At 51.8% G+C, this 22,799-nt stretch overlaps 1 protein-coding gene and 1 pseudogene across 1 annotated transcript; one reads left to right on the top strand and one right to left on the bottom strand.

The window, feature by feature from the left end:
• Positions 1-68: 68 nt before the first annotated feature.
• Positions 69-20,987, bottom strand: tp53.S (tumor protein p53 S homeolog). The gene is made up of 11 exons (XM_041589017.1): positions 20,418-20,987; positions 14,962-15,054; positions 7,941-7,989; positions 7,034-7,210; positions 6,522-6,708; positions 6,072-6,184; positions 5,888-5,997; positions 5,691-5,812; positions 5,043-5,131; positions 2,316-2,398; positions 69-2,166 (listed from the first exon to the last, which is right to left on the bottom strand). The coding sequence occupies exons 2-11, from the start codon at positions 15,030-15,032 to the stop codon at positions 2,082-2,084; spliced, it is 1,086 nt and encodes a 361-aa protein (XP_041444951.1). The 5' UTR covers positions 15,033-15,054; positions 20,418-20,987; the 3' UTR covers positions 69-2,081.
• LOC108703450 lies at positions 20,439-22,719 on the top strand (annotated as a pseudogene).
• The last annotated feature ends 80 nt before the right edge of the window (positions 22,720-22,799 follow it).

Raw genomic sequence — 22,799 nt, 5'->3', positions numbered from 1 at the left:
GCAGCCCCCCAATCAGGAGCCACACACACCCACCCACAGAGAGAGACAAACCTACACCCACAGACCAATAGATTCATAAAAATTTTATTAAAAAAAAAATACAAAATTTCCATGGCAGTGAGTGTTAGTAGAAGGGAAGTCTAGTGGGAGACGAGGGCAGATTTGGGGGTGCCCAGTAATTGAATCATGATCAAAGATTAAAGCAACATTTTTATCTGGAACCGGATTCAGGTCCTTTCTAATCCTCCCTCTAGTGTCCCCGAGGTCTTTTCTAGTCCTCCTCTAATGTCCCCAGGGTCCCTTCTCTAATGTCCCCAGGGTCCCTTCTAGTCCTCCTCTCGTGTCCCCAGGGTCCCTTCTAGCCCTCCTCTAGTGTCCCCGGGGTCCCTTCCAGTCCTCCTCTAGTGTCCCCGGGGTCCCTTCCAGTCCTCCTCTAGTGTCCCCGGGGTCCCTTCCAGTCCTCCTCTAGTGTCCCTAGGGTCCCTTCTCTAATGTCCCCAGGGTCCCTTCCAGTCCTCCTCTAGTGTCCCCAGGGTCCCTTCTAGACCTCCTCTAGTGTCCCCAGAGTCTCTTCTCTAATGTCCCCAGGGTTCCTTCTAGTCCTCCTCTAGTGTCCCCAGGATCCCTTCTAGTCCTCCTCTCGTGTCCCCAGGGTCCCTTCTAGCCCTCCTCTCGTGTCCCCAGGATCCCTTCTAGTCCTCCTCTCGTGTCCCCGGGGTCCCTTCTAGCCCTCCTCTCGTGTCCCCGGGGTCCCTTCCAGTCCTCCTCTAGTGTCCCCGGGGTCCCTTCCAGTCCTCCTCTAGTGTCCCCAGGGTCCCTTCTCTAATGTCCCCAGGGTCCCTTCCAGTCCTCCTCTAGTGTCCCTTCCAGTCCTCCTCTAATGTCCCCAGGGTCCCTTCTAGACCTCCTCTAGTGTCCCCAGAGTCTCTTCTCTAATGTCCCTAGGGTCCCTTCTAGTCCTCCTCTAGTGTCCCCAGGGTCCCTTCTAGTCCTCCTCTCGTGTCCCCGGGGTCCCTTCTAGCCCTCCTCTCGTGTCCCCGGGGTCCCTTCTAGCCCTCCTCTCGTGTCCCCGGGGTCCCTTCTAGCCCTCCTCTCGTGTCCCCGGGGTCCCTTCTAGCCCTCCTCTAGTGTCCCCGGGGTCCCTTCCAGTCCTCCTCTAGTGTCCCCGGGGTCCCTTCCAGTCCTCCTCTAGTGTCCCCGGGGTCCCTTCTAGTCCTCCTCTAGTGTCCCCGGGGTCCCTTCTAGTCCTCCTCTAGTGTCCCCGGGGTCCCTTCTAGCCCTCCTCTAGTGTCCCCGGGGTCCCTTCTAGCCCTCCTCTAGTGTCCCCAGGGTCCCTTCCAGTCCTCCTCTAGTGTCCCCGGGGTCCCTTCTAGTCCTCCTCTAGTGTCCCCGGGGTCCCTTCTAGTCCTCCTCTAGTGTCCCCGGGGCCCTTCTAGTCCTCCTCTAGTGTCCCCGGGGCCCTTTCTGGTCCTCCCTCTAGTGTCCCTAGAGCAAGGCAACTTCCTGAGCTCTGTAGCACCCCCAGAGGCGAGAGTGACATTTACATGCAGGAAGTAGGTCAGCTCCATAGCCCCCCCAGTGTATGTGGCCCCGAGCAGAGTGAATAGCAAACATTGGGCCCATAGTTCCGCCATACTGGGAGACAAGCATCTCATACTGTAATTGGGGAAACATACACCCTGTACTCAGCTGGAGGGGCAGTATTATGCCCCCCTCTCATAATGGAAAGGTACCAGTCAGCCTCCAATTGCCTCTAGTCGGACTGGGTTGCAATCCATGAAGTACAGAGCTTAGGCTCCCATAATGCACTGGGACCACATGCACTTCTGCTCAGACAGGACATTTGTTTCCCTTCATTTCCTTTTAGACTGTACCCCCATATCTTACAATGAACCTATAAAGGGTTAATAGTGGAATGGAGCCCCCCAAACCATTAATGACTAAGTGGGTAAACATATTGGGTGCCCCCACAGGCAATAGGAAACCTCTAATCTAATTAAAAGGAGGGGCACAGCTTAAAGAAAAAAAATGATTGGAGAACCGGCCACCGATATCCCCCCGTTATGTTCATTGTGGGGTCCTCATTCAGAGTCGGGCTCTTTAACCAGCAGCTTCTTCCCCTTCTTGGGTTTCATTTCATCCCGGCACTTGCGGCACTTTATGGTCCTGTGGGGGGGGAGAAGCACCACAAATTAGCTCCCCCCAACATGTAACCGGCTGTACTGTACCCAAGAGCTGACATTATCCACCAAACTAAAAGTGCCAGTGTATCCACCATCAGCCTATAGCCCCGCCCTGTGCTACTCACTACTTACACTTTCTGCTGATCCAGACTCTCCTGTAATTCAAGTGCGTCATTCAGTTTCTTAATCATCTCATAGCGGCTGCGCCCCTTGATCTGAATGTGCAAAGATAAAGTAGTACGAAGTATTACTCTGTGTATAGTCTGTAGATCCCCCTGACATCCCCATACAGCAGCAGTCCTGTCCTGCTTTATGGCAGCTGAGATTCTAGCTATCTGTATAACAGAACATTCTGTCCCAGTGGCTGCACAGATCCTATCTGATCCCCATTGTAAGCAGCAGTCCTGTCCTGCTTTGTGGCAGCTGAGATTCTATCTGTATAACAGAAGATTCTGTCCCAGTGGCTGCACAGATCCTATCTGATCCCCATTGTAAGCAGCAGTCCTGTCCTGCTTTATGGCAGCTGAGATTCTAGCTATCTGTATAACAGAACATTCTGTCCCAGTGGCTGCACAGATCCTATCTGATCCCCATTGTAAGCAGCAGTCCTGTCCTGCTTTGTGGCAGCTGAGATTCTATCTGTATAACAGAAGATTCTGTCCCAGTGGCTGCACAGATCCTATCTGATCCCCATTGTAAGCAGCAGTCCTGTCCTGCTTTATGGCAGCTGAGATTCTAGCTATCTGTATAACAGAACATTCTGTCCCAGTGGCTGCACAGATCCTATCTGATCCCCATTGTAAGCAGCAGTCCTGTCCTGCTTTATGGCAGCTGAGATTCTAGCTATCTGTATAACAGAACATTCTGTCCCAGTGGCTGCACAGATCCTATCTGATCCCCATTGTAAGCAGGAGTCCTGTCCTGCTTTATGGCAGCTGAGATTCTAGCTATCTGTATAACAGAACATTCTGTCCCAGTGGCTGCACAGATCCTATCTGATCCCCATTGTAAGCAGCAGTCCTGTCCTGCTTTATGGCAGCTGAGATTCTAGCTATCTGTATAACAGAACATTCTGTCCCAGTGGCTGCACAGATCCTATCTGATCCCCATTGTAAGCAGCAGTCCTGTCCTGCTTTATGGCAGCTGAGATTCTAGCTATCTGTATAACAGAACATTCTGTCCCAGTGGCTGCACAGATCTTATCTGATCCCCATTGTAAGCAGCAGTCCTGTCCTGCTTTATGGCCGCTGAGATTCTATCTGTATAACAGAACATTCTGTCCCAGTGGCTGCACAGATCTTATCTGATCCCCATTGTAAGCAGCAGTCCTGTCCTGCTTTATGGCAGCTGAGATTCTAGCTATCTGTATAACAGAACATTCTGTCCCAGTGGCTGCACAGATCCTATCTGATCCCCATTGTAAGCAGCAGTCCTGCCCTGCTTTATGGCAGCTGAGATTCTAGCTATCTGTATAACAGAACATTCTGTCCCAGTGGCTGCACAGATCCTATCTGATCCCCATTGTAAGCAGCAGTCCTGTCCTGCTTTATGGCAGCTGAGATTCTATCTGTATAACAGAACATTCTGTCCCAGTGGCTGCACAGATCTTATCTGATCCCCATTGTAAGCAGCAGTCCTGTCCTGCTTTATGGCCGCTGAGATTCTATCTGTATAACAGAACATTCTGTCCCAGTGACTGCACAGATCTTATCTGATCCCCATTGTAAGCAGCAGTCCTGTCCTGCTTTATGGCAGCTGAGATTCTAGCTATCTGTATAACAGAACATTCTGTCCCAGTGGCTGCACAGCCCTGTCCTGCTTTATGGCAGCTGAGATTCTAGCTATCTGTATAACAGAACATTCCGTCCCAGTGGCTGCACAGATCCTATCTGATCCCCATTGTAAGCAGCAGTCCTGTCCTGCTTTATGGCAGCTGAGATTCTAGCTATCTGTATAACAGAACATTCTGTCCCAGTGGCTGCACAGATCCTATCTGATCCCCATTGTAAGCAGCAGTCCTGTCCTGCTTTATGGCAGCTGAGATTCTAGCTATCTGTATAACAGAACATTCTGTCCCAGTGGCTGCACAGATCCTATCTGATCCCCATTGTAAGCAGCAGTCCTGTCCTGCTTTATGGCAGCTGAGATTCTAGCTATCTGTATAACAGAACATTCTGTCCCAGTGGCTGCACAGATCCTATCTGATCCCCATTGTAAGCAACAGTCCTGTCCTGCTTTATGGCAGCTGAGATTCTAGCTATCTGTATAACAGAACATTCTGTCCCAGTGGTTGCACAGATCCTATCTGATCCCCATTGTAAGCAGCAGTCCTGTCCTGCTTTATGGCAGCTGAGATTCTAGCTATCTGTATAACAGAACATTCTGTCCCAGTGGCTGCACAGATCCTATCTGATCCCCATTGTAAGCAGCAGTCCTGTCCTGCTTTATGGCAGCTGAGATTCTAGCTCTCTGTATAACAGAACATTCTGTCCCAGTGGCTGCACAGATCCTATCTGATCCCCATTGTAAGCAGCAGTCCTGTCCTGCTTTATGGCAGCTGAGATTCTAGCTATCTGTATAACAGAACATTCTGTCCCAGTGGCTGCACAGATCCTATCTGATCCCCATTGTAAGCAGCAGTCCTGTCCTGCTTTATGGCAGCTGAGATTCTAGCTATCTGTATAACAGAACATTCTGTCCCAGTGGCTGCACAGATCCTATCTGATCCCCATTGTAAGCAGCAGTCCTGTCCTGCTTTATGGCAGCTGAGATTCTAGCTATCTGTATAACAGAACATTCTGTCCCAGTGGCACAAAAGGGAAAGAGGGGTAGGGGGTAAAAAGTAAAGTGGTTATTTACCCGTAAAGTGAAGATCTCTTCATCATCATCAACGACAACGAGCCGCTTCTTAGGAAGTGGAGCTTGAGTGGAGGGTGAGTGAGGGAGCTCTGGAAAGGGAGGAGGTTGCACATTACTAATCCTGTGCAGAAGAACAGTGAGAATAAGCGTTTGTGCCTTCAGATCCCACTGGTCCCTGTGCAACAAGCAGTTAGTGTGGAGCTGCCCCTGTGTTTAGGGGATGGAGCAATGAAGTCAGTAAATAAAAGGAACATACACGGGAGATCAGTGTAGAGAGGTGTTGAGAAACTGTAAGTCTCCATCAAGCACAGGGCACAGCTAAATGACACTTGTCCACAGGCCACAGTTAAGAAGATCTTTATAAAATCACCATGTGACTTACTTTGTTCTGGGCTCTGTGTTTGGGCCACTATTAGGGAACATGTTGATGAAGGATAATGGGGAGGGCAAGTAATGGGTCAGTGATGGCTAATGAATTGCACAAGATGTGGCACAGCAGGACGTGGGCAACTAAACACGTCGGATACGATGTGATAAAAGTGTCTCTAGAGGATTTCCAGTGCCCCCCACACTCCTGTAATAAGGGCAGTGGAGGTCCACCCAAATAAAGTAGCCCATATAGTACAGTCCCCTCCCCCAGGTACCAACCTCTCTTCCCATTGGCTTTCAGGCCCCTCTTCTTCATGTCATTTTGTTCCTCTGTACGACGATCCCTCCCGGGACAGGCGCAAACTCGCACCTCAAAACAGCGCCGGCCCAGAAGCAGCCCCCTAAACAAAACCAAATTGCTTATCATTTACAGGGAATGTTCCATCCCAGGCAGGGGGGGGGGCTGAATGACTCACTGTGGGGTCTCGAGGGTGATGATGGTGAGAATGGGCCGGCGGTTCATCCCTCCCATACAGGAGCTGTTACACATATAATTGTACAGAACTGTTGTACATTCCGTTCCAACCTGCACGAGAGACACAACACAATGAGCCCACCCTACTCCATGTCTAGTGATAGAGTTATAGGGATGTCTCTTACCTGAGGCCCCTCATACGGCACACACACACTATGGCGTCCGCTACCAGCATCCTCCTCATAATAAGCCTGGGGGTTCCCCTCCACTCGCATCAGGTGACTGGGGGGGGCAGCATCTGCACAAAATACAAACCCGTTTCAAACTCCATGTTTATCCGTCTCCATAATGGACTCCAGTGTGAGACAGACACCCCAACCCCCCTACATATGGTACAATCCTGCTTAGCCCCTCATATACATTATATACACCCCTCCCCCAATAACCACGTTCTATACAGCCACTAACCCTTGTATTAGCAACCCCTCCCACCCTGTATAGTGCAACAGCCCGATCTCCCCATTATTGCAATAAGTAGAATAATATATAAGAGCAGTATATCCCCCCCCGTCTCCCCATACATTAGAATGAGTATAAAAGAAGCCCCGGCAGCAGTAAGAATAAAACCCACTGACCGTCGGTGGGCTCCACGCTGCGCTCATGGTGGGGGCATCTCTTCACCAGCTCAGCCACATGCTCAGACTTCTTGTACACGGCCGTAGCCCGGAGAATGGAGCCGCACGGCGGGGGGGTGGCCACACGCACCAACAAAGGGCAAGTCTTGGCCAACTGGCAGAAGAGTTTGTTGAGCTCTGGGGAGTACTGGGGAGACCAAGGGCAGGGTTAGTGATCCATGTGCTGCCCCCCCCCCCACTACTCCCCCCGGCACAGCCCCACATTTAACTCCTCCCTGGCAGCTCAGTGGACTTGCCCAGACTTGTTTCCAATTGAGAGTCACATGTGTGAGACTTGTATAGAGCCTCACTCACTGCAGCACAGGGGATGATGGGAAGTGTAGTTTATCAACAAGAGACAGGCAGTGGGGTTAGAGAAACGATAGAGTGGCAGCTAAGGGGGCTTGTACGAGTGAGGGGGGTAAATAACTGCAATAAGGGAAGGCAATCGGGTGGCATTAGCTGGGACTCACCGTGCAGGTAACAGACTTTGCGGTTCCGTTCTGTTGGAACTCCAGTTTCAGCCCATAACTCCCAGCATAATCCTCAGTTGAGGGGACAGCAGCCGAAGTCACCGTGGGAACAGCATTAACCATAAGCCCCTCCTGTAGCACCGTCATGTCTGGAGCCAGAGAATAGTCTGGAAACTCCTAGAGGGAAACAATGGAGAACAATGGAGGTAGAGATGGAGGTAGAACTAGAGATGGAGGTAGAGATGGAGGTAGAACTAGAGATGGAGGTAGAACTAGAGATAGAGGTAGAACTAGAGCTGGAGGTAGAACTAGAGCTGGAGGTAGAACTAGAGCTGGAGGTAGAACTAGAGCTGGAGGGAGAGCTGGAGATGGAGGTAGAACTAGAGCTGGAGGTAGAACTAGAGCTGGAGGTAGAACTAGAGCTGGAGGTAGAACTAGAGCTGGAGGTAGAACTAGAGCTGGAGGTAGAACTAGAGCTGGAGGTAGAACTAGAGCTGGAGGTAGAACTAGAGCTGGAGGTAGAACTAGAGCTGGAGGTAGAACTAGAGCTGGAGGGAGAGCTGGAGATGGAGGGAGAGCTGGAGGGAGAGCTGGAGATGGAGGGAGAGCTGGAGATGGAGGGAGAGCTGGAGATGGAGGGAGAGCTGGAGATGGAGGGAGAGCTGGAGATGGAGGGAGAGATGGAGCTGGAGGGAGAGATGGAGGTAGAACTAGAGCTGGAGGGAGAGCTGGAGCTGGAGGGAGAGCTGGAGATGGAGGGAGAGCTGGAGGTAAAGCTGGAGGTAGAAACATGATAACTAGAAGCAGCGCGTGGATATTAATGCCATTCCCCTCCCCAAACCCACCCCGGAAGCCCCATATTTTGATAAGAGGCTCTGAGAAAAGGATGAGATGGACTTGTACTTACTGGCAGGTTGTCCAGCCGGCACGTCCCAGTCTGCAGGGGGTCCGGCAACCTGGGGAAAAGCAGAGCAGCCACAATTTGATGGAGCACTTGTGTGACTCACTATAGAGAAACAATAGCACCCACAACTGGGTGACAAATGGTATAGAGTGGGGCTCATCTCCCTAAAGGAGCAACACAACAAATACAGGAGAACTTGCCAGAACACAGCGCTTAAAGGGAACCTGTCACTATTGAGTGAACACTAGGAAGCCAATAAAACTCAAACCACATCCCTCAATTTATTCAACTCAAATCTCACGAAATCTCAATTTACAACTACTTTTCAAAATGCCCACGAGATAGCGACCGAAGCCCCGACTATCCCGAGAGTCGAGAGAGCAAAGCATCATGGGTAGAATCAGCCCTAGGGATATCCCCGGCGCAGTTGAAAAGCACAGACAGAACAGGGAGGCACAACATGGGTCGGGTTATCAGCACCGAGAAGGGAGGGTGTCGGAGCTCCATTTGCAGCATTAGCAGAAGTAGCAGCTACAGTTTAACCATAATCTTGCTGCTTTCTGCTCTTTATTATCCGTATTATTCAACGGCTGAGAGAAGTGAATCCGCTCTGTATGTTCTCTACGTGTCCGTGTATTATCAACGGCTGAGAGAAGTGAATCCTCTTTGTATGTTCTCTACGTGTCCGTGTATTAATCGACGGCTGAGAGAAGTGAATCCGCTCTGTATGTTCTCTACGTGTCCGTGTATTATTGACGGCTGAGAGAAGTGAATCCGCTCTGTATGTTCTCTACGTGTCCGTGTATTATCGACGGCTGAGAGAAGTGAATCCGCTCTGTATGTTCTCTACGTGTCCGTGTATTATTGACGGCTGAGAGAAGTGAATCCGCTCTGTATGTTCTCTACGTGTCCGTGTATTATCGACGGCTGAGAGAAACAAATCAGCTCTGTATGTTCTCTACGTGTCCGTGTATTATCGACGGCTGAGAGAAACAAATCAGCTCTGTATGTTCTCTACGTGTCCGTGTATTATCGACGGCTAAGAGAAGTGAATCCTCTTTGTATGTTCTCTACGTGTCCGTGTATTAATCGACGGCTGAGAGAAGTGAATCCGCTCTGTATGTTCTCTACGTGTCCGTGTATTATCGACGGCTGAGAGAAGTGAATCCTCTTTGTATGTTCTCTACGTGTCCGTGTATTAATCGACGGCTGAGAGAAGTGAATCCGCTCTGTATGTTCTCTACGTGTCCGTGTATTATTGACGGCTGAGAGAAGTGAATCCGCTCTGTATGTTCTCTACGTGTCCGTGTATTATCGACGGCTGAGAGAAGTGAATCCGCTCTGTATGTTCTCTACGTGTCCGTGTATTATCGACGGCTGAGAGAAGTGAATCTGATCTGTATGTTCTCTACGTGTCCGTGTATTATCGACGGCTGAGAGAAGCGAATCCGCTCTGTATGTTCTCTACGTGTCCGTGTATTATCGACGGCTGAGAGAAAAGTGAATCTGCTCTGTATTTTCTCTACGTGTCCGTGTATTATCGACGCTCTGTATGTTCTCTACGTGTCCGTGTATTATCGACGGCTGAGAGAAGTGAATCTGATCTGTATGTTCTCTACGTGTCCGTGTATTATCGACGGCTGAGAGAAACAAATCAGCTCTGTATGTTCTCTACGTGTCTGTGTATTATCGACGGCTGAGAGAAGTGAATCCGCTCTGTATGTTCTCTACGTGTCCGTGTATTATTGACGGCTGAGAGAAGTGAATCCGCTCTGTATGTTCTCTACGTGTCCGTGTATTATTGACGGCTGAGAGAAGTGAATCCGCTCTGTATGTTCTCTATGTGTCCGTGTATTATCGACGGCTGAGAGAAGTGAATCCGCTCTGTATGTTCTCTACGTGTCCGTGTATTATTGACGGCTGAGAGAAGTGAATCCGCTCTGTATGTTCTCTACGTGTCCGTGTATTATTGACGGCTGAGAGAAGTGAATCCGCTCTGTATGTTCTCTACGTGTCCGTGTATTATCGACGGCTGAGAGAAGTGAATCCGCTCTGTATGTTCTCTACGTGTCCGTGTATTATCGACGGCTGAGAGAAGTGAATCTGATCTGTATGTTCTCTACGTGTCCGTGTATTATCGACGGCTGAGAGAAGTGAATCTGCTCTGTATGTTCTCTACGTGTCCGTGTATTATCGACGGCTGAGAGAAGTGAATCTGCTCTGTATGTTCTCTACGTGTCCGTGTATTATCGACGGCTGAGAGAAGTGAATCTGCTCTGTATGTTCTCTACGTGTCCGTGTATTATCGACTGCTGAGAGAAGCGAATCCTCTCTGTATGTTCTCTATGTGTCCGTGTATTATCAACGGCAGAGAGAAGTGAATCCGCTCTGTATGTTCTCTACGTGTCCGTGTATTATCGACGGCTGAGAGAAGTGAATCTGATCTGTATGTTCTCTACGTGTCCGTGTATTATCGACGGCTGAGAGAAGCGAATCCGCTCTGTATGTTCTCTACGTGTCCGTGTATTATCGAAGGCTGAGAGAAGTGAATCCTCTTTGTATGTTCTCTACGTGTCCGTGTATTATTGACGGCTGAGAGAAGTGAATCCGCTCTGTATGTTCTCTACGTGTCCGTGTATTATCGACGGCTGAGAGAAGCGAATCCGCTCTGTATGTTCTCTACGTGTCCGTGTATTATCGACGGCTGAGAGAAAAGTGAATCTGCTCTGTATTTTCTCTACGTGTCCGTGTATTATCGACGCTCTGTATGTTCTCTACGTGTCCGTGTATTATCGACGGCTGAGAGAAGTGAATCTGCTCTGTATGTTCTCTACGTGTCCGTGTATTATCGACGGCTGAGAGAAGTGAATCTGCTCTGTATGTTCTCTACGTGTCCGTGTATTATCGACTGCTGAGAGAAGCGAATCCTCTCTGTATGTTCTCTATGTGTCCGTGTATTATCAACGGCAGAGAGAAGTGAATCCGCTCTGTATGTTCTCTACGTGTCCGTGTATTATCGACGGCTGAGAGAAGTGAATCTGATCTGTATGTTCTCTACGTGTCCGTGTATTATCGACGGCTGAGAGAAGTGAATCCGCTCTGTATGTTCTCTACGTGTCCGTGTATTATCGAAGGCTGAGAGAAGTGAATCCTCTTTGTATGTTCTCTACGTGTCCGTGTATTATTGACGGCTGAGAGAAGTGAATCCGCTCTGTATGTTCTCTACGTGTCCGTGTATTATCGACGGCTGAGAGAAGTGAATCCGCTCTGTATGTTCTCTACGTGTCTGTGTATTATCGACGGCTGAGAGAAACAAATCAGCTCTGTATGTTCTCTACGTGTCTGTGTATTATCGACGGCTGAGAGAAGTGAATCTGCTCTGTATGTTCTCTACGTGTCCTTGTATTATCGACGGCTGAGAGAAGTGAATCTGCTCTGAGATGATTATTGCCCATTTCTCGTGATGTCGTTTGAAAACGTATTACGGTAATGCTGGGAGTTAGAAATGTACATAATGGAAGTGATTAGTTATTTCAACTACTTCTTTTATTACTTATATTAACAGACCTGCTGGGGAACCAAGACTTTTGCAACACTGTTTATACTAAGTAGGAGTTAAGCAAATACTGTAACTTTAAAAGCACTGAACATCTTCAATAAATATATATTAGAAAGTTGCTCAGAATGAGGTTCTCTTTTATTAGGCACATTTTTATTTTGGGGTTGACTTTAAGGTAAAGGGGGCTCATTTATAAACACGATGTGCACGTGGGCTAGTAGCCCATAGCAACCAATCAGTGGCCGGCTTTTTACAGACAGCGGCAGGTTGAAGTTTGAAAGGAAACATTTCATTGGTTATTGTCCAGGTGCAGATTTGCCCAGTGTTTATGAATGAGCCCCAAGGACTGCACAGTCTTAGTAGGTTTTAGCGTTTTTCGGTAATTTCCTAGTTTCAGAGACTTTTAGTAGTAGCCCCACACAATGTGATTGAAAGAATCCTCATAGAATATCAAGTGTGGTGCAGAGACAGTGTATCACACAATATAGTCCATCACTAACCAGACATCTGATTGGGCAGTTTGGCACAACCCACACACAGGGAATAAAGGGGTCCAGTCTCAACATGGCAGCGACTATTAAGTACTTTTTACATGTACGAGATTTTCTAACCCGTTACAGATAGAGACAAAAACAGCTGACTAATGGGTTTAACTAAGGAGGGAAAAGACATAGTTACACAGTTTAGTCCAGTCCAAGTCCATCAAGTCCAACCCCTCCAAAGTAAAACCCAGCCCCATACACACACCCCTCCCTACTGTCACATAAATGATATATCCCCATATCTATACTAACTATAGAGTTTAGTATCACAATAGCCTTTGTATTATGTCTGTCCAAGAAATCCTCCAAGTCCCTCTTATAGTCATTAACTGAATCATCACCCGGCAGTGCATTCCCCAACCTCACTGTCCTCACTGTGATGAACCCCCTACTCTGTTCCTTTAAATGAAACTTCTTTTCCTCTAGTCTGAAGGGGAGGCCTCTGGTACGTGATTCTCTTTATGGGTAAAAAGGTCCCCTGCTATTTGTCTATAATGTCCTCTAATGTACTTGTAAAGTCTAATCATGTCCCCTCACAAGCGCCTTTTTTCCCCCAGAGAAAACAACCCCAACCTTGTCAGTCTCCCCTCATAATTTAACTCTTCCCTCCCTCTAACCAGTTTAGTTGCACTTAGTCTCTGCACTCTCTCCAGCTCATTTATATCCCTCTTAAGGACTGGAGTCCAAAACTGCCCCCATACTCCAGATGAGGCCTCACCAGGGACCTATAAAGAGACACAATTATGTTTCATCCCTTGAGTTAATGCCCTTTTTTATACAAGAACTTTATTTGCTTTAGTAGCCACAGAATGACACTGCCCAGAATTAGACAACTTGTTATCTACAAAGACCCCAAGATCCTTCTCATTTAAGGAAACTCCCAACACACTGCCATTTAGTGTAGAACTTGCATTTATATTATTTTTGCCAAAGTGCATAACCTGCATTTATCAACACTGAACCTCATTTTCCAGTTTGCTGCCCAGTTTTCCAGTTTAGACAAATCACTGTGCAAAGTGGCAGCATCCTGCATGGAACCTATAGTTCTGCACAATTTAGTCTCATCTGCACAAATAGAAACAGTACTTTCAATGGCCACCTCCAGGTCATTAATAAACAAGGTTATATATTACTTATTTCTCAATGTGACAGGTCCTTTAACCCCTCCCCTCCAATGTGACAGACAGGCGCAACAGAGTGCCCACATCTTCAGGGTGACACAGACAGAAGGAGAGTCCCTCCCCCTGCAGGGTGATACAGTGACACAGACAGGAGAGTCCCTCCCCCTGCAGGGTGATACAGTGACACAGACAGAAGGAGAGCCCCTCCCCCTGCAGGGTGATACAGTGACACAGACAGAAGGAGAGTCCCTCCCCCTGCAGGGTGATACAGTGACACAGACAGAAGGAGAGTCCCTCCCCCTGCAGGGTGATACAGTGACACAGACAGGAGAGTCCCTCCCCCTGCAGGGTGATACAGTGACACAGACAGAAGGAGAGCCCCTCCCCCTGCAGGGTGATACAGTGACACAGACAGAAGGAGAGTCCCTCCCCCTGCAGGGTGATACAGTGACACAGACAGAAGGAGAGTCCCTCCCCCTGCAGGGTGATACAGTGACACAGACAGGAGAGTCCCTCCCCCTGCAGGGTGATACAGTGACACAGACAGAAGGAGAGCCCCTCCCCCTGCAGGGTGATACAGTGACACAGACAGAAGGAGAGTCCCTCCCCCTGCAGGGTGATACAGTGACACAGACAGAAGGAGAGTCCCTCCCCCTGCAGGGTGATACAGTGACACAGACAGAAGGAGAGTCCCTCCCCCTGCAGGGTGATACAGTGACACAGACAGAAGGAGAGTCCCTCCCCCTGCAGGGTGATACAGTGACACAGACAGAAGGAGAGTCCCTCCCCCTGCAGGGTGATACAGTGACACAGACAGGAGAGTCCCTCCCCCTGCAGGGTGATACAGTGACACAGACAGGAGAGCCCCTCCCCCTGCAGGGTGATACAGTGACACAGACAGAAGGAGAGTCCCTCCCCCTGCAGGGTGATACAGTGACACAGACAGGAGAGCCCCTCCCCCTGCAGGGTGATACAGTGACACAGACAGAAGGAGAGCCCCTCCCCCTGCAGGGTGATACAGTGACACAGACAGAAGGAGAGTCCCTCCCCTGCAGGGTGATACAGTGACACAGACAGGAGAGTCCCTCCCCCTGCAGGGTGATACAGTGACACAGACAGAAGGAGAGTCCCTCCCCCTGCAGGGTGATACAGTGACACAGACAGAAGGAGAGTCCCTCCCCCTGCAGGGTGATACAGTGACACAGACAGAAGGAGAGTCCCTCCCCCTGCAGGGTGATACAGTGACACAGACAGAAGGAGAGTCCCTCCCCCTGCAGGGTGATACAGTGACACAGACAGAAGGAGAGTCCCTCCCCCTGCAGGGTGATACAATGAGACAGACAGAAGGAGAGTCCCTCCCCCTGCAGGGTGATACAGTGACACAGACAGGAGTCCCTCCCCCTGCAGGGTGATACATTGACACAGACAGAAGGAGAGTCCCTCCCCCTGCAGGGTGATACAGTGACACAGACAGAAGTCCCTCCCCCTGCAGGGTGATACAGTGACACAGACAGAAGGAGAGTCCCTCCCCCTGCAGGGTGATACAGTGACACAGACAGAAGGAGAGCCCCTCCCCCTGCAGGGTGATACAGTGACACAGACAGGAGTCCCTCCCCCTGCAGGGTGATACAGTGACACAGACAGGAGTCCCTCCCCCTGCAGGGTGATACAGTGACACAGACAGGAGTCCCTCCCCCTGCAGGGTGATACAGTGACACAGACAGAAGGAGAGCCCCTCCCCCTGCAGGGTGATACAGGGAGGGTGTAACAAAGAGGAGAATGAATATTGGGGTGACACTTACAGACTCCACAGATCCTCGAATGTCTCCTGGCTGAGGGGGGGCTCCATGCCGGTCTCAGAGGAAGGTTCCATTTTGGAGGCAGCAGGGGGATCACTGAAAGGAACAAGAGAAAGTTACAGCAGTGACTCTCCGGCTCCCCCTATGGGTCACATGTTGAGAATTTCCCAGGATTCATTGCAGTGTGAGTTCTAGTTGGATTATCACATTAGAGACACACAAGGCATTTTGGGGGAGGTTTGTTGCCTGGGGCAGGAGGGGGGTGACAAGTGGGGGGCAGAGACGCTGCTGTCGGTGACACACAATTCAGTCCAGGGACAGGGGAGCAGAGCTGGGGGGTTTCCAGACTAATTGCTGGGTGAGAAGTAGACGAGGGAAGGATTAGTGGTAATTATTGTGCCTTTAGCTGCTCTGTGACACAAAATACACAACTGATAAACTCATGTGTCCTCCTCTTGTCTACTGGTGTCCCAGTGCATGTTGGGTCATGTAGTCTGTGTCCCGGTGCATGTTGGGTCGCGTAGTCTGTGTGTCCCGGTGCATGTTGGGTCGCGTAGTCTGTGTGTCCCGGTGCATGTTGGGTCGCGTAGTCTGTGTGTCCCGGTGCATGTTGGGTCGCGTAGTCTGTGTGTCCCGGTGCATGTTGGGTCGCGTAGTCTGTGTGTCCCGGTGCATGTTGGGTCGCGTAGTCTGTGTGTCCCGGTGCATGTTGGGTCGCGTAGTCTGTGTGTCCCGGTGCATGTTGGGTCGCGTAGTCTGTGTGTCCCGGTGCATGTTGGGTCGCGTAGTCTGTGTGTCCCGGTGCATGTTGGGTCGCGTAGTCTGTGTGTCCCGGTGCATGTTGGGGTTCGCGTAGTCTGTGTGTCCCGTGCATTGCATGTTTCGGGTTCGCAGTAGTCTGTGTGTCCGGTGCATGTTGGGTCGCGGTAGTCCTGTGTGCCCGGCATGTGGGTCGCGTATGGGTTCAGCGTAGTCTGTGTGTCCCGGTGCATGTTGGGTCGCGTAGTCTGTGTGTCCCGGTGCATGTTGGGTCGCGTAGTCTGTGTGTCCCGGTGCATGTTGGGTCGCGTAGTCGTGTGTCCCGGTGCATGTTGGGTCGCGTAGTCTGTGTGTCCCGGTGCATGTTGGGTCGCGTAGTCTGTGTGTCCCGGTGCATGTTGGGTCGCGTAGTCTGTGTGTCCCGGTGCATGTTGGGTTCGCGTAGTCTGTGTGTCCCGGTGGCATGTTGGGTCGCGTAGTCTGTGTGTTCCCCGGTGCCATGTTGGGTCGCGTAGTCTGTGTGTCCTTCAGGTGCATAGTTGCGGTCGCCGTAGTCTGTGTGTCCCGGTGCATGTTGGTCGCGTAGTCTGTGTGTCCCGGTGCATGTTGGGTCGCGGTAGTCTGTGTGTTCCCGCGTTGGCATGTTGGGGGGTCGCGTAGTCTGTGTGTCCCGGTGGCATGTTGGGTCGCGTAGTCTGTGTGTCCCGGTGCATGTTGGGTCGCGTAGGTCTGTGTGTCCCGTGCATGTTGGGGTCGCGTAGTCTGTGTGTCCGGTGCATGTTGGGGTCGCGTAGTCTGTGTGTCCCGGTGCATGTTGGGTCGCGTAGTCTGTGTGTCCGGTGCATTGTTGGGTCGCGTAGTCTGTGTGTCCCGGTGCATTGTTGGGTCGCTAGTCTGTGTGTCCCGGTGCATGTTGGGTCGCGTAGTCTGTGTGTCCCGGTGCATGTTGGGTCGCGTTAGTCTGTGTGTCCGGTGCATGTTGGGTCGCGTAGTCTGTGTGTCCCGTGCATGTTGGTCGCGTAGTCTGTCCGATGTTTGGGTCTGCGTAGTCCTGTGTGTGCCCGTGATGTTGGGTCGCGTAGTCTGTGTGTCCCGGTGCATGTTGGTCGCGTAGTCTGTGTTGTCCCGGTGCATGTTGGGTCGCGTAGTCTGTGTGTCCGCTGGGTGCATGTTGGTCGCTAGTCTGTTGTGTCCGGTGCATGTTGGGTCGCGTAGTCTGTGTGTCCCGGTGCATGTTGGGCGCGTAGTCTGTGTGTCCCGGTGCATGTTGGGTCGCGTAGTCTGGTGTGTCCCGTGCATGTTGGGTCGCGTAGTCTGTGTGTCCCGGTGCATGTTGGGTCGCGTAGTCTGTGTGTCCCGGTGCATGTTGGGTCGCGTAGTCTGTGTGTCCCGGTGCATGTTGGGTCGCGTAGTCTGGTGTCCCGGTGCATGTTGGGTCGCGTAGTCTGTGGTGTCCCGGTGCATGTTGGGTCGCGTAGTCTGTGTGTCCCGTGCATGTTGGGTCGCGTAGTCTGTGTGTCCGGTGCATGTTGGGTGCGTAGTCTGTGTGTCCCGGTGCATGTTGGGTCGCGTAGTCCTGTGTGTCCCGGTGCATGTTGGGTCGCGTAGTCTGTGTGTCCCGGTGCATGTTGGGTCGCGTAGTCTGTGTGTCCGGTGCATGTTGGGTCGCGTAGAGTCTGTGTGTCCCGGTGCCATGTTGGGTCGCGTAGTCTGTGTGTCCCGGTGCCATGTTGGGTCGCCGATAGTCTGTGTGTCCCGGTGCATGTTGGGTCGCGTAGTCTGTGTGTCCCGGTGCATGTTGGGTCGCGTACTCTTCGTGTGTCCCGGTGCATGTTGGGTCGCGTAGTCTGTGTGTCCCGGTGCAATGTTGGGTCGCGTAGTCTGTGTGTCCCGGTGCATGTTGGGTCGCGTAGTCTGTGTGTCCCGTGCATGTTGGGTCGCGTAGTCTGTGGTTGTCCCGGTGCATGTTGGGTCGCGTAGTCTGTGTGTCCCGGTGCATGTTGGGTCGCGTAGTCTGTGTGTCCCGGTGCATGTTGGGTCGCGTAGTCTGTGTGTCCCGGTGCATGTTGGGTCGCGTAGTCTGTGTGTCCCGGTGCATGTTGGGTCGCGTAGTCTGTGTGTCCCGGTGCATGTTGGGTCGCGTAGTCTGTGTGTCCCGGTGTCATTGTTGGTCGCGTAGTCTGTGTGTCCGGTGCATGTTGGGTCGCGTAGTCTGGTGTGTCCCGGTGCATGTTGGGTCGCGTAGTCTGTGTGTCCCGGTGCATGTTGGGTCGCGTAAGTCTGTGTGTCCCGGTGCATGTTGGGTCGCGTTAGTCTGTGTGTCCCGGTGCATGTTGGGTCGCGTAGTCTGTGTGTCCCGGTGCATGTTGGGTCGCGTAGTCTGTGTGTCCCGGTGCATGTTGGGTCGCGTAGTCTGTTGTCCCGGTGTCATGTTGGGTCGCGTAGTCTGTGTGTCCCGGTGCATGTTGGGTCGCGTAGTCTGTGTGTCCCGGTGCATGTTGGGTCGCGTAGTCTGTGTGTCCGGTGCATGTTGGGTCGCGTAGTTCTGTGTGTCCCGGTGCCTGTTGGGTCGCGTAGTCTGTGTGTCCCGTGCATGTTGGGTCGCGTAGTCTGTGTGTCCCGGTGCAGTTGGGGTCGCGTAGTCTGTGTGTCCGGTGCATGTTGGGTCGCGTAGTCTGTGTGTCCCGGTGCATGTTGGGGTCGCGTAGTCTGTGGTGTCCCGGTGCATGTTGGGTCGCGTAGTCTGTGTGTCCCCGGTGCATGGTTGGGTCGCGTAAGTCTGTGTGTCCCGGTGCATGTTGGCGCGTAGTCTGTGTGTCCCGGTGCATGTTGGGTCGCGTAGTCTGTGTGTCCCGGTGCATGTTGGGTCGCGTAGTCTGTGTGTCCCCGGTGCATGTTGGTCGCGTAGTCTGTGTGTCCCGGTGCATGTTGGGTCGCGTAGTCTGTGTGTTCCCGGTGCATGTTGGGTCGCGTAGTTGTGTGTGCCCGGTGCATGTTGGGTCGCGTAGTCTGTGTGTCCCGGTGCATGTTGGGTCGCGTCTGTGTGGTGCAGTGCATGTTGGGTCGCGTAGTCTGTGTGTCCCGGTCGCGTAGTCTGTGTGTCCCGGTGCATGTTGGGTCGCGTAGTCTGTGTGTCCCGGTGCATGTTGGGTCGCGTAGTCTGTGTGTCCCGGTGCATGTTGGGTCGCGTAGTCTGTGTGTCCGGTGCAGTTGGGTCGCGTAGTCTGTGTGTCCCGGTGCATGTTGGGTCGCGTAGTCTGTGTGTCCCCATGTTGGTCGCGTAGTCTGTGTGTTCCCGGTGCATGTTGGGGTCGCGTAGTCTGTGTGCGGTGCATGTTGGGTCGCGTAGTCTGTGTGTCCCGGTGCATGTTTGGGTCGCGTAGTCTGTGTGTGCCCGGTGCATGTTGGGTCGCGTAGTCTGTGTGTCCCGTGCATGTTGGGTCGCGTAGTCTGTGTGTGTCCCGGTGCATAGTCTGTGTTCCCGGTGCATGTGGGGTCGCGTAGTCTGTGTGTCCCGGTGCATTTGGTCGCGTAGTCTGTGTGTCTCCCGTGTGTTGGGTCGCGTAGTCTGGGTGTCATGTTGGGTCGCGTAGTCTGTGTGTCCCGTGCATGTTGGGTCGCGTAGTCTGTGTGTCCCGGTGCATGTTGGGTCGTGTGTGTGTGCATGTCGCGTAGTCGGTGCATGTTTCGGTAGTCTGTGTGCGTAGTCGCGTGTGTGTCCCGGTGCAATGTGTGTCCCGGTGCATGTCGCGTAGTCTGTGTGTCCCGGTGCATGTTGGGTCGCGTAGTCTGTGTGTCCCGGTCATGTTGGGCGCGTAGTTGTTGGTCGGTGCATGTTGGGTCGCGTGTATGTGTCCCGGTGCCGTAGTCCTGTGTGTCCCGTGCATGTTGGGTCGCGTAGTCTGTGTGTCCCGGTGCGGTCGCGTAGTGCTGTGTGTCCCGGTGCGTAGTAGTCTGTGTGTCCCGGTGCGTAGTCTGTGTGTCCCGGTGGTCGCGTAGTCTGTGTGTCCCGGTGCATGTTGGGTCGCGTATGTGTGCATGGGTCGCGTAGTCTGTGTGTGTGCGGTCGCCTGTGTGTCCGCGTGCATGTTGGGGTCGTAGTCTGTGTGTCCCGGTGCATGTTGGGTCGCGTAGTCTGTGTGTCCCGGTGCATAGTCTGGTGTGCATGTTGGGTCGCGTAGTCTGTGTGTCCCGGTGCATGTTGGGTCCGTATAGCATGTTGGGTCGGTAGTCTGTGTGTCCCGGTGCATGTTGGGTCGCGTAGTCTGTGTGTCTCAGTGCATGTTGGGTCGTGTAGTCCGTGTGTAGTAATGTAAGACTACAATCCCCAGCATGCACCAGGACTGACTCATGTACAACTCTGCACTTGTTCCTCCATTTCAGACAAGTCTGGGGTATAAATGAGAAGAGGTTGAGCTGATTTACTAACATTGAGTGTGTTTCTATGAGGAGCCCCTGGTCAGTCCCTAGTCAGACATTATCAGTGAGACAGTGAATAATAATACTAATACTAATAATACTAATAATAATACTAATACTACACAGGCCTGTGACTGACACTGAGAGACACTCCGGTGAGTGACAGTCGCTGGAGGGGGCGGGGCTCAGCTAAGTGAGGGATAAACGTGTGTTTTGAGACAGTAAATAGCAGCGCCAGACTCTGGGGTTCAGGCGGGAAAGGAAACCCCGGGGACACTTACCTGTCGGTACCGGGAGAAGAAATGGAGAATTCGCTTCTGTCTGGCTCCTTCCTCTCGGCTTCCTCGTGTTGGGGAATCCCCGGCTCCCAGCATGCACCGCTCCTCCTCAGCCAACCTTTTATTTACTTCCCTTTCCACCCTGAACCGCAACCTGCTCGCCCACTTCCGCGTTCCAGCATTATCCTAGCCTCGTCTTCCTTGCTGCGCCCGCCTCCTCACTCACACGTCAGGTAGCTACGCGTCCCTCTGGCTCCGCCCCTATTAGTCCCGCTGCACTTCATGACGTGTGTCCTTCACATATTCCTCCAACATTACAGGAGAATATCGCTCAATATCACTAAGCCGACATATCTTGCCCGTTTGTTCGCCGCTATGAATTGGCCAATCCGTGTAAACTACGTCTGCCCGCCCCCTGCGGCTTGTGATTGGTTGGGAGCTGATAGTGTGGAGGAGGCGGGGCTGACAGGAGCAGAAGAGGATTATTTGCTTCAATGATAAACGTCTAAGCCCAGGCCCCACTGTCAGTCACTGCAGCTCGTATAGGGTTAAGTTCTCCTCCCTGGAGGCAGCACAAACCTTGTGTTTCTTAAGCTCCTCCTCTTCCTGTCTATGTCACCTGCAGGGGGAGGGACTTCCGTTTATTGTTTTTACCACTTCAGTCCCTCTCCTAGTCATACTCCAGTCTCTTATTCACATCAGTGCATGGTTGCTAGGGGAATTGTTACCTTAGTAACCAAAATGGCTGATATTACAAACTGGAGAGCTGCTCAATAAAAAGCTAAATAAGTCAAAAACCACAAATAATAAAAAATGAAAACCAATTACAAATTGTCTCAGAATATCCCTCTCTACATCAGACTAACAGTTCATTTAAAGCTGAACAACCCCCTTTAATTCCTGGCCTTTTTTTGTCTGTGTCACCCTAGTGGGGGAGGGGCAGTTTCCAGGCTCCTCTTTTGTCACTGTTTTCTCTTGGAGGGAGTTACAGAGTTAAATTTCAGGTGCATTTTGGGTTGGAATATTTTTACTCTTGGATTTATTCGCCAGTAGATCTCGTATGTGGCTGATTTTATTTAGCGCAGGTCGCTGGCTATGGGTTTTGTACTGATGGGGGTGGTCTTCTCGTTTGCACTGACCCCTGTTGCAGAACCTGCTGGAGACGTAGTCCTGGCGGGGCCCTACTCCTCTTCTCATTCTGTGCCCCACTGCGTCCGGAGACCCCCACAATCCTCTTACTCCTTCCTGTGGGGCTGGAAGCTCCGGGGTGAGGGACACTGGATACTTTGTGCCCTACGTTCTCCTGGTGGCTCATATGCAGGCGCGGGGGGGTGGGCGAGTGGCACGATGCCCTTGTAATGTCGGTGGTTGGAGTAGCCGATGTGGGGGGACGCCTCTTTGCCGGCTGCTTGTCTGATCTTGCCCCCCCCAGCGCACGCTGTTGTTCCTCAGCCAGTGGACAACTTTGACTGGAGTGATCCTGGGACTCCTCCCCCTGGTGAAGGAAGTGGTGGCAATGGGGGCAGCAGCCGTGGCCTTTGCTTTCTGTGCCGGGGCTCTTACTCCGGGAGTCTTTTGTGCCGGGGGTTGTTGGAGACCAAAGGGTTGTACCTGCCCTGGGATTGCTGCAAATGATAGAAGTGGAGGAGGACTCCTGGGTGCCCCCCTATCAGGTGAGTAGACCTGGGTGACCTGGGAGACAAGGTAGGGTGTGTAGGAAAGAATTGCTTGGCCACTAGCGTGTCAGGTCCAAGAGGGCACTTGGTGGTAAAGTGGAGAAGATATATGGGGGCAAATCTGCAGGTTTCTGCTGCCCCCAATGATAGACGGGTCCCAGGTGATGGGGCAACACTGAGAACAGCCTGGAGGAGATATTGATGGCGGCTCTTGGTTGATATTCATGGTGGATGTGTTTGACCACTTTGGTGCAAATGGAGGTTCTCACCAACTGTCCTGTTAGATTCATCTGTTACGTGAGGCCGGGACTATGAACTCTCATTGCTACACACTCAGACACCCTCCTAGGTTACTACCGAGCATGCTGGGACATGTATAAATATATACGCTATATAAAATGCCTGTCTGACAATACAGTAGGGTTATGTGGGGTGTGTAGTTGTACTACATGTAGCATTTCAGACAATGTGTGTGTCTCATGTATGATGTCTTTCCTATACAATGGTTGTGTGACCTCACAGGGGACTTTACTTATTCGCTGTCGCCAGTTCCTTCCTACTTCTTGGGGCGCTTATCCTCCTTACTCTCTCTAGAGTATTTTGCAACCAACAACCTGACCTATCGCTGACTGACAAAGCCAAGGAGCCACCATGGAGATCATGGGATGGCCAGCCAAGCAGAAGTGAAGGCAAGGATCCACCAATGAAG

The sequence above is a fragment of the Xenopus laevis genome, chromosome 3S (assembly GCF_017654675.1).
Source record: "Xenopus laevis strain J_2021 chromosome 3S, Xenopus_laevis_v10.1, whole genome shotgun sequence".
NCBI lineage: Eukaryota > Metazoa > Chordata > Amphibia > Anura > Pipidae > Xenopus > Xenopus laevis.
The sequence above is the reverse complement of the archived record's forward strand: the minus strand, read 5'-3'. Positions and strand labels throughout refer to the sequence as shown.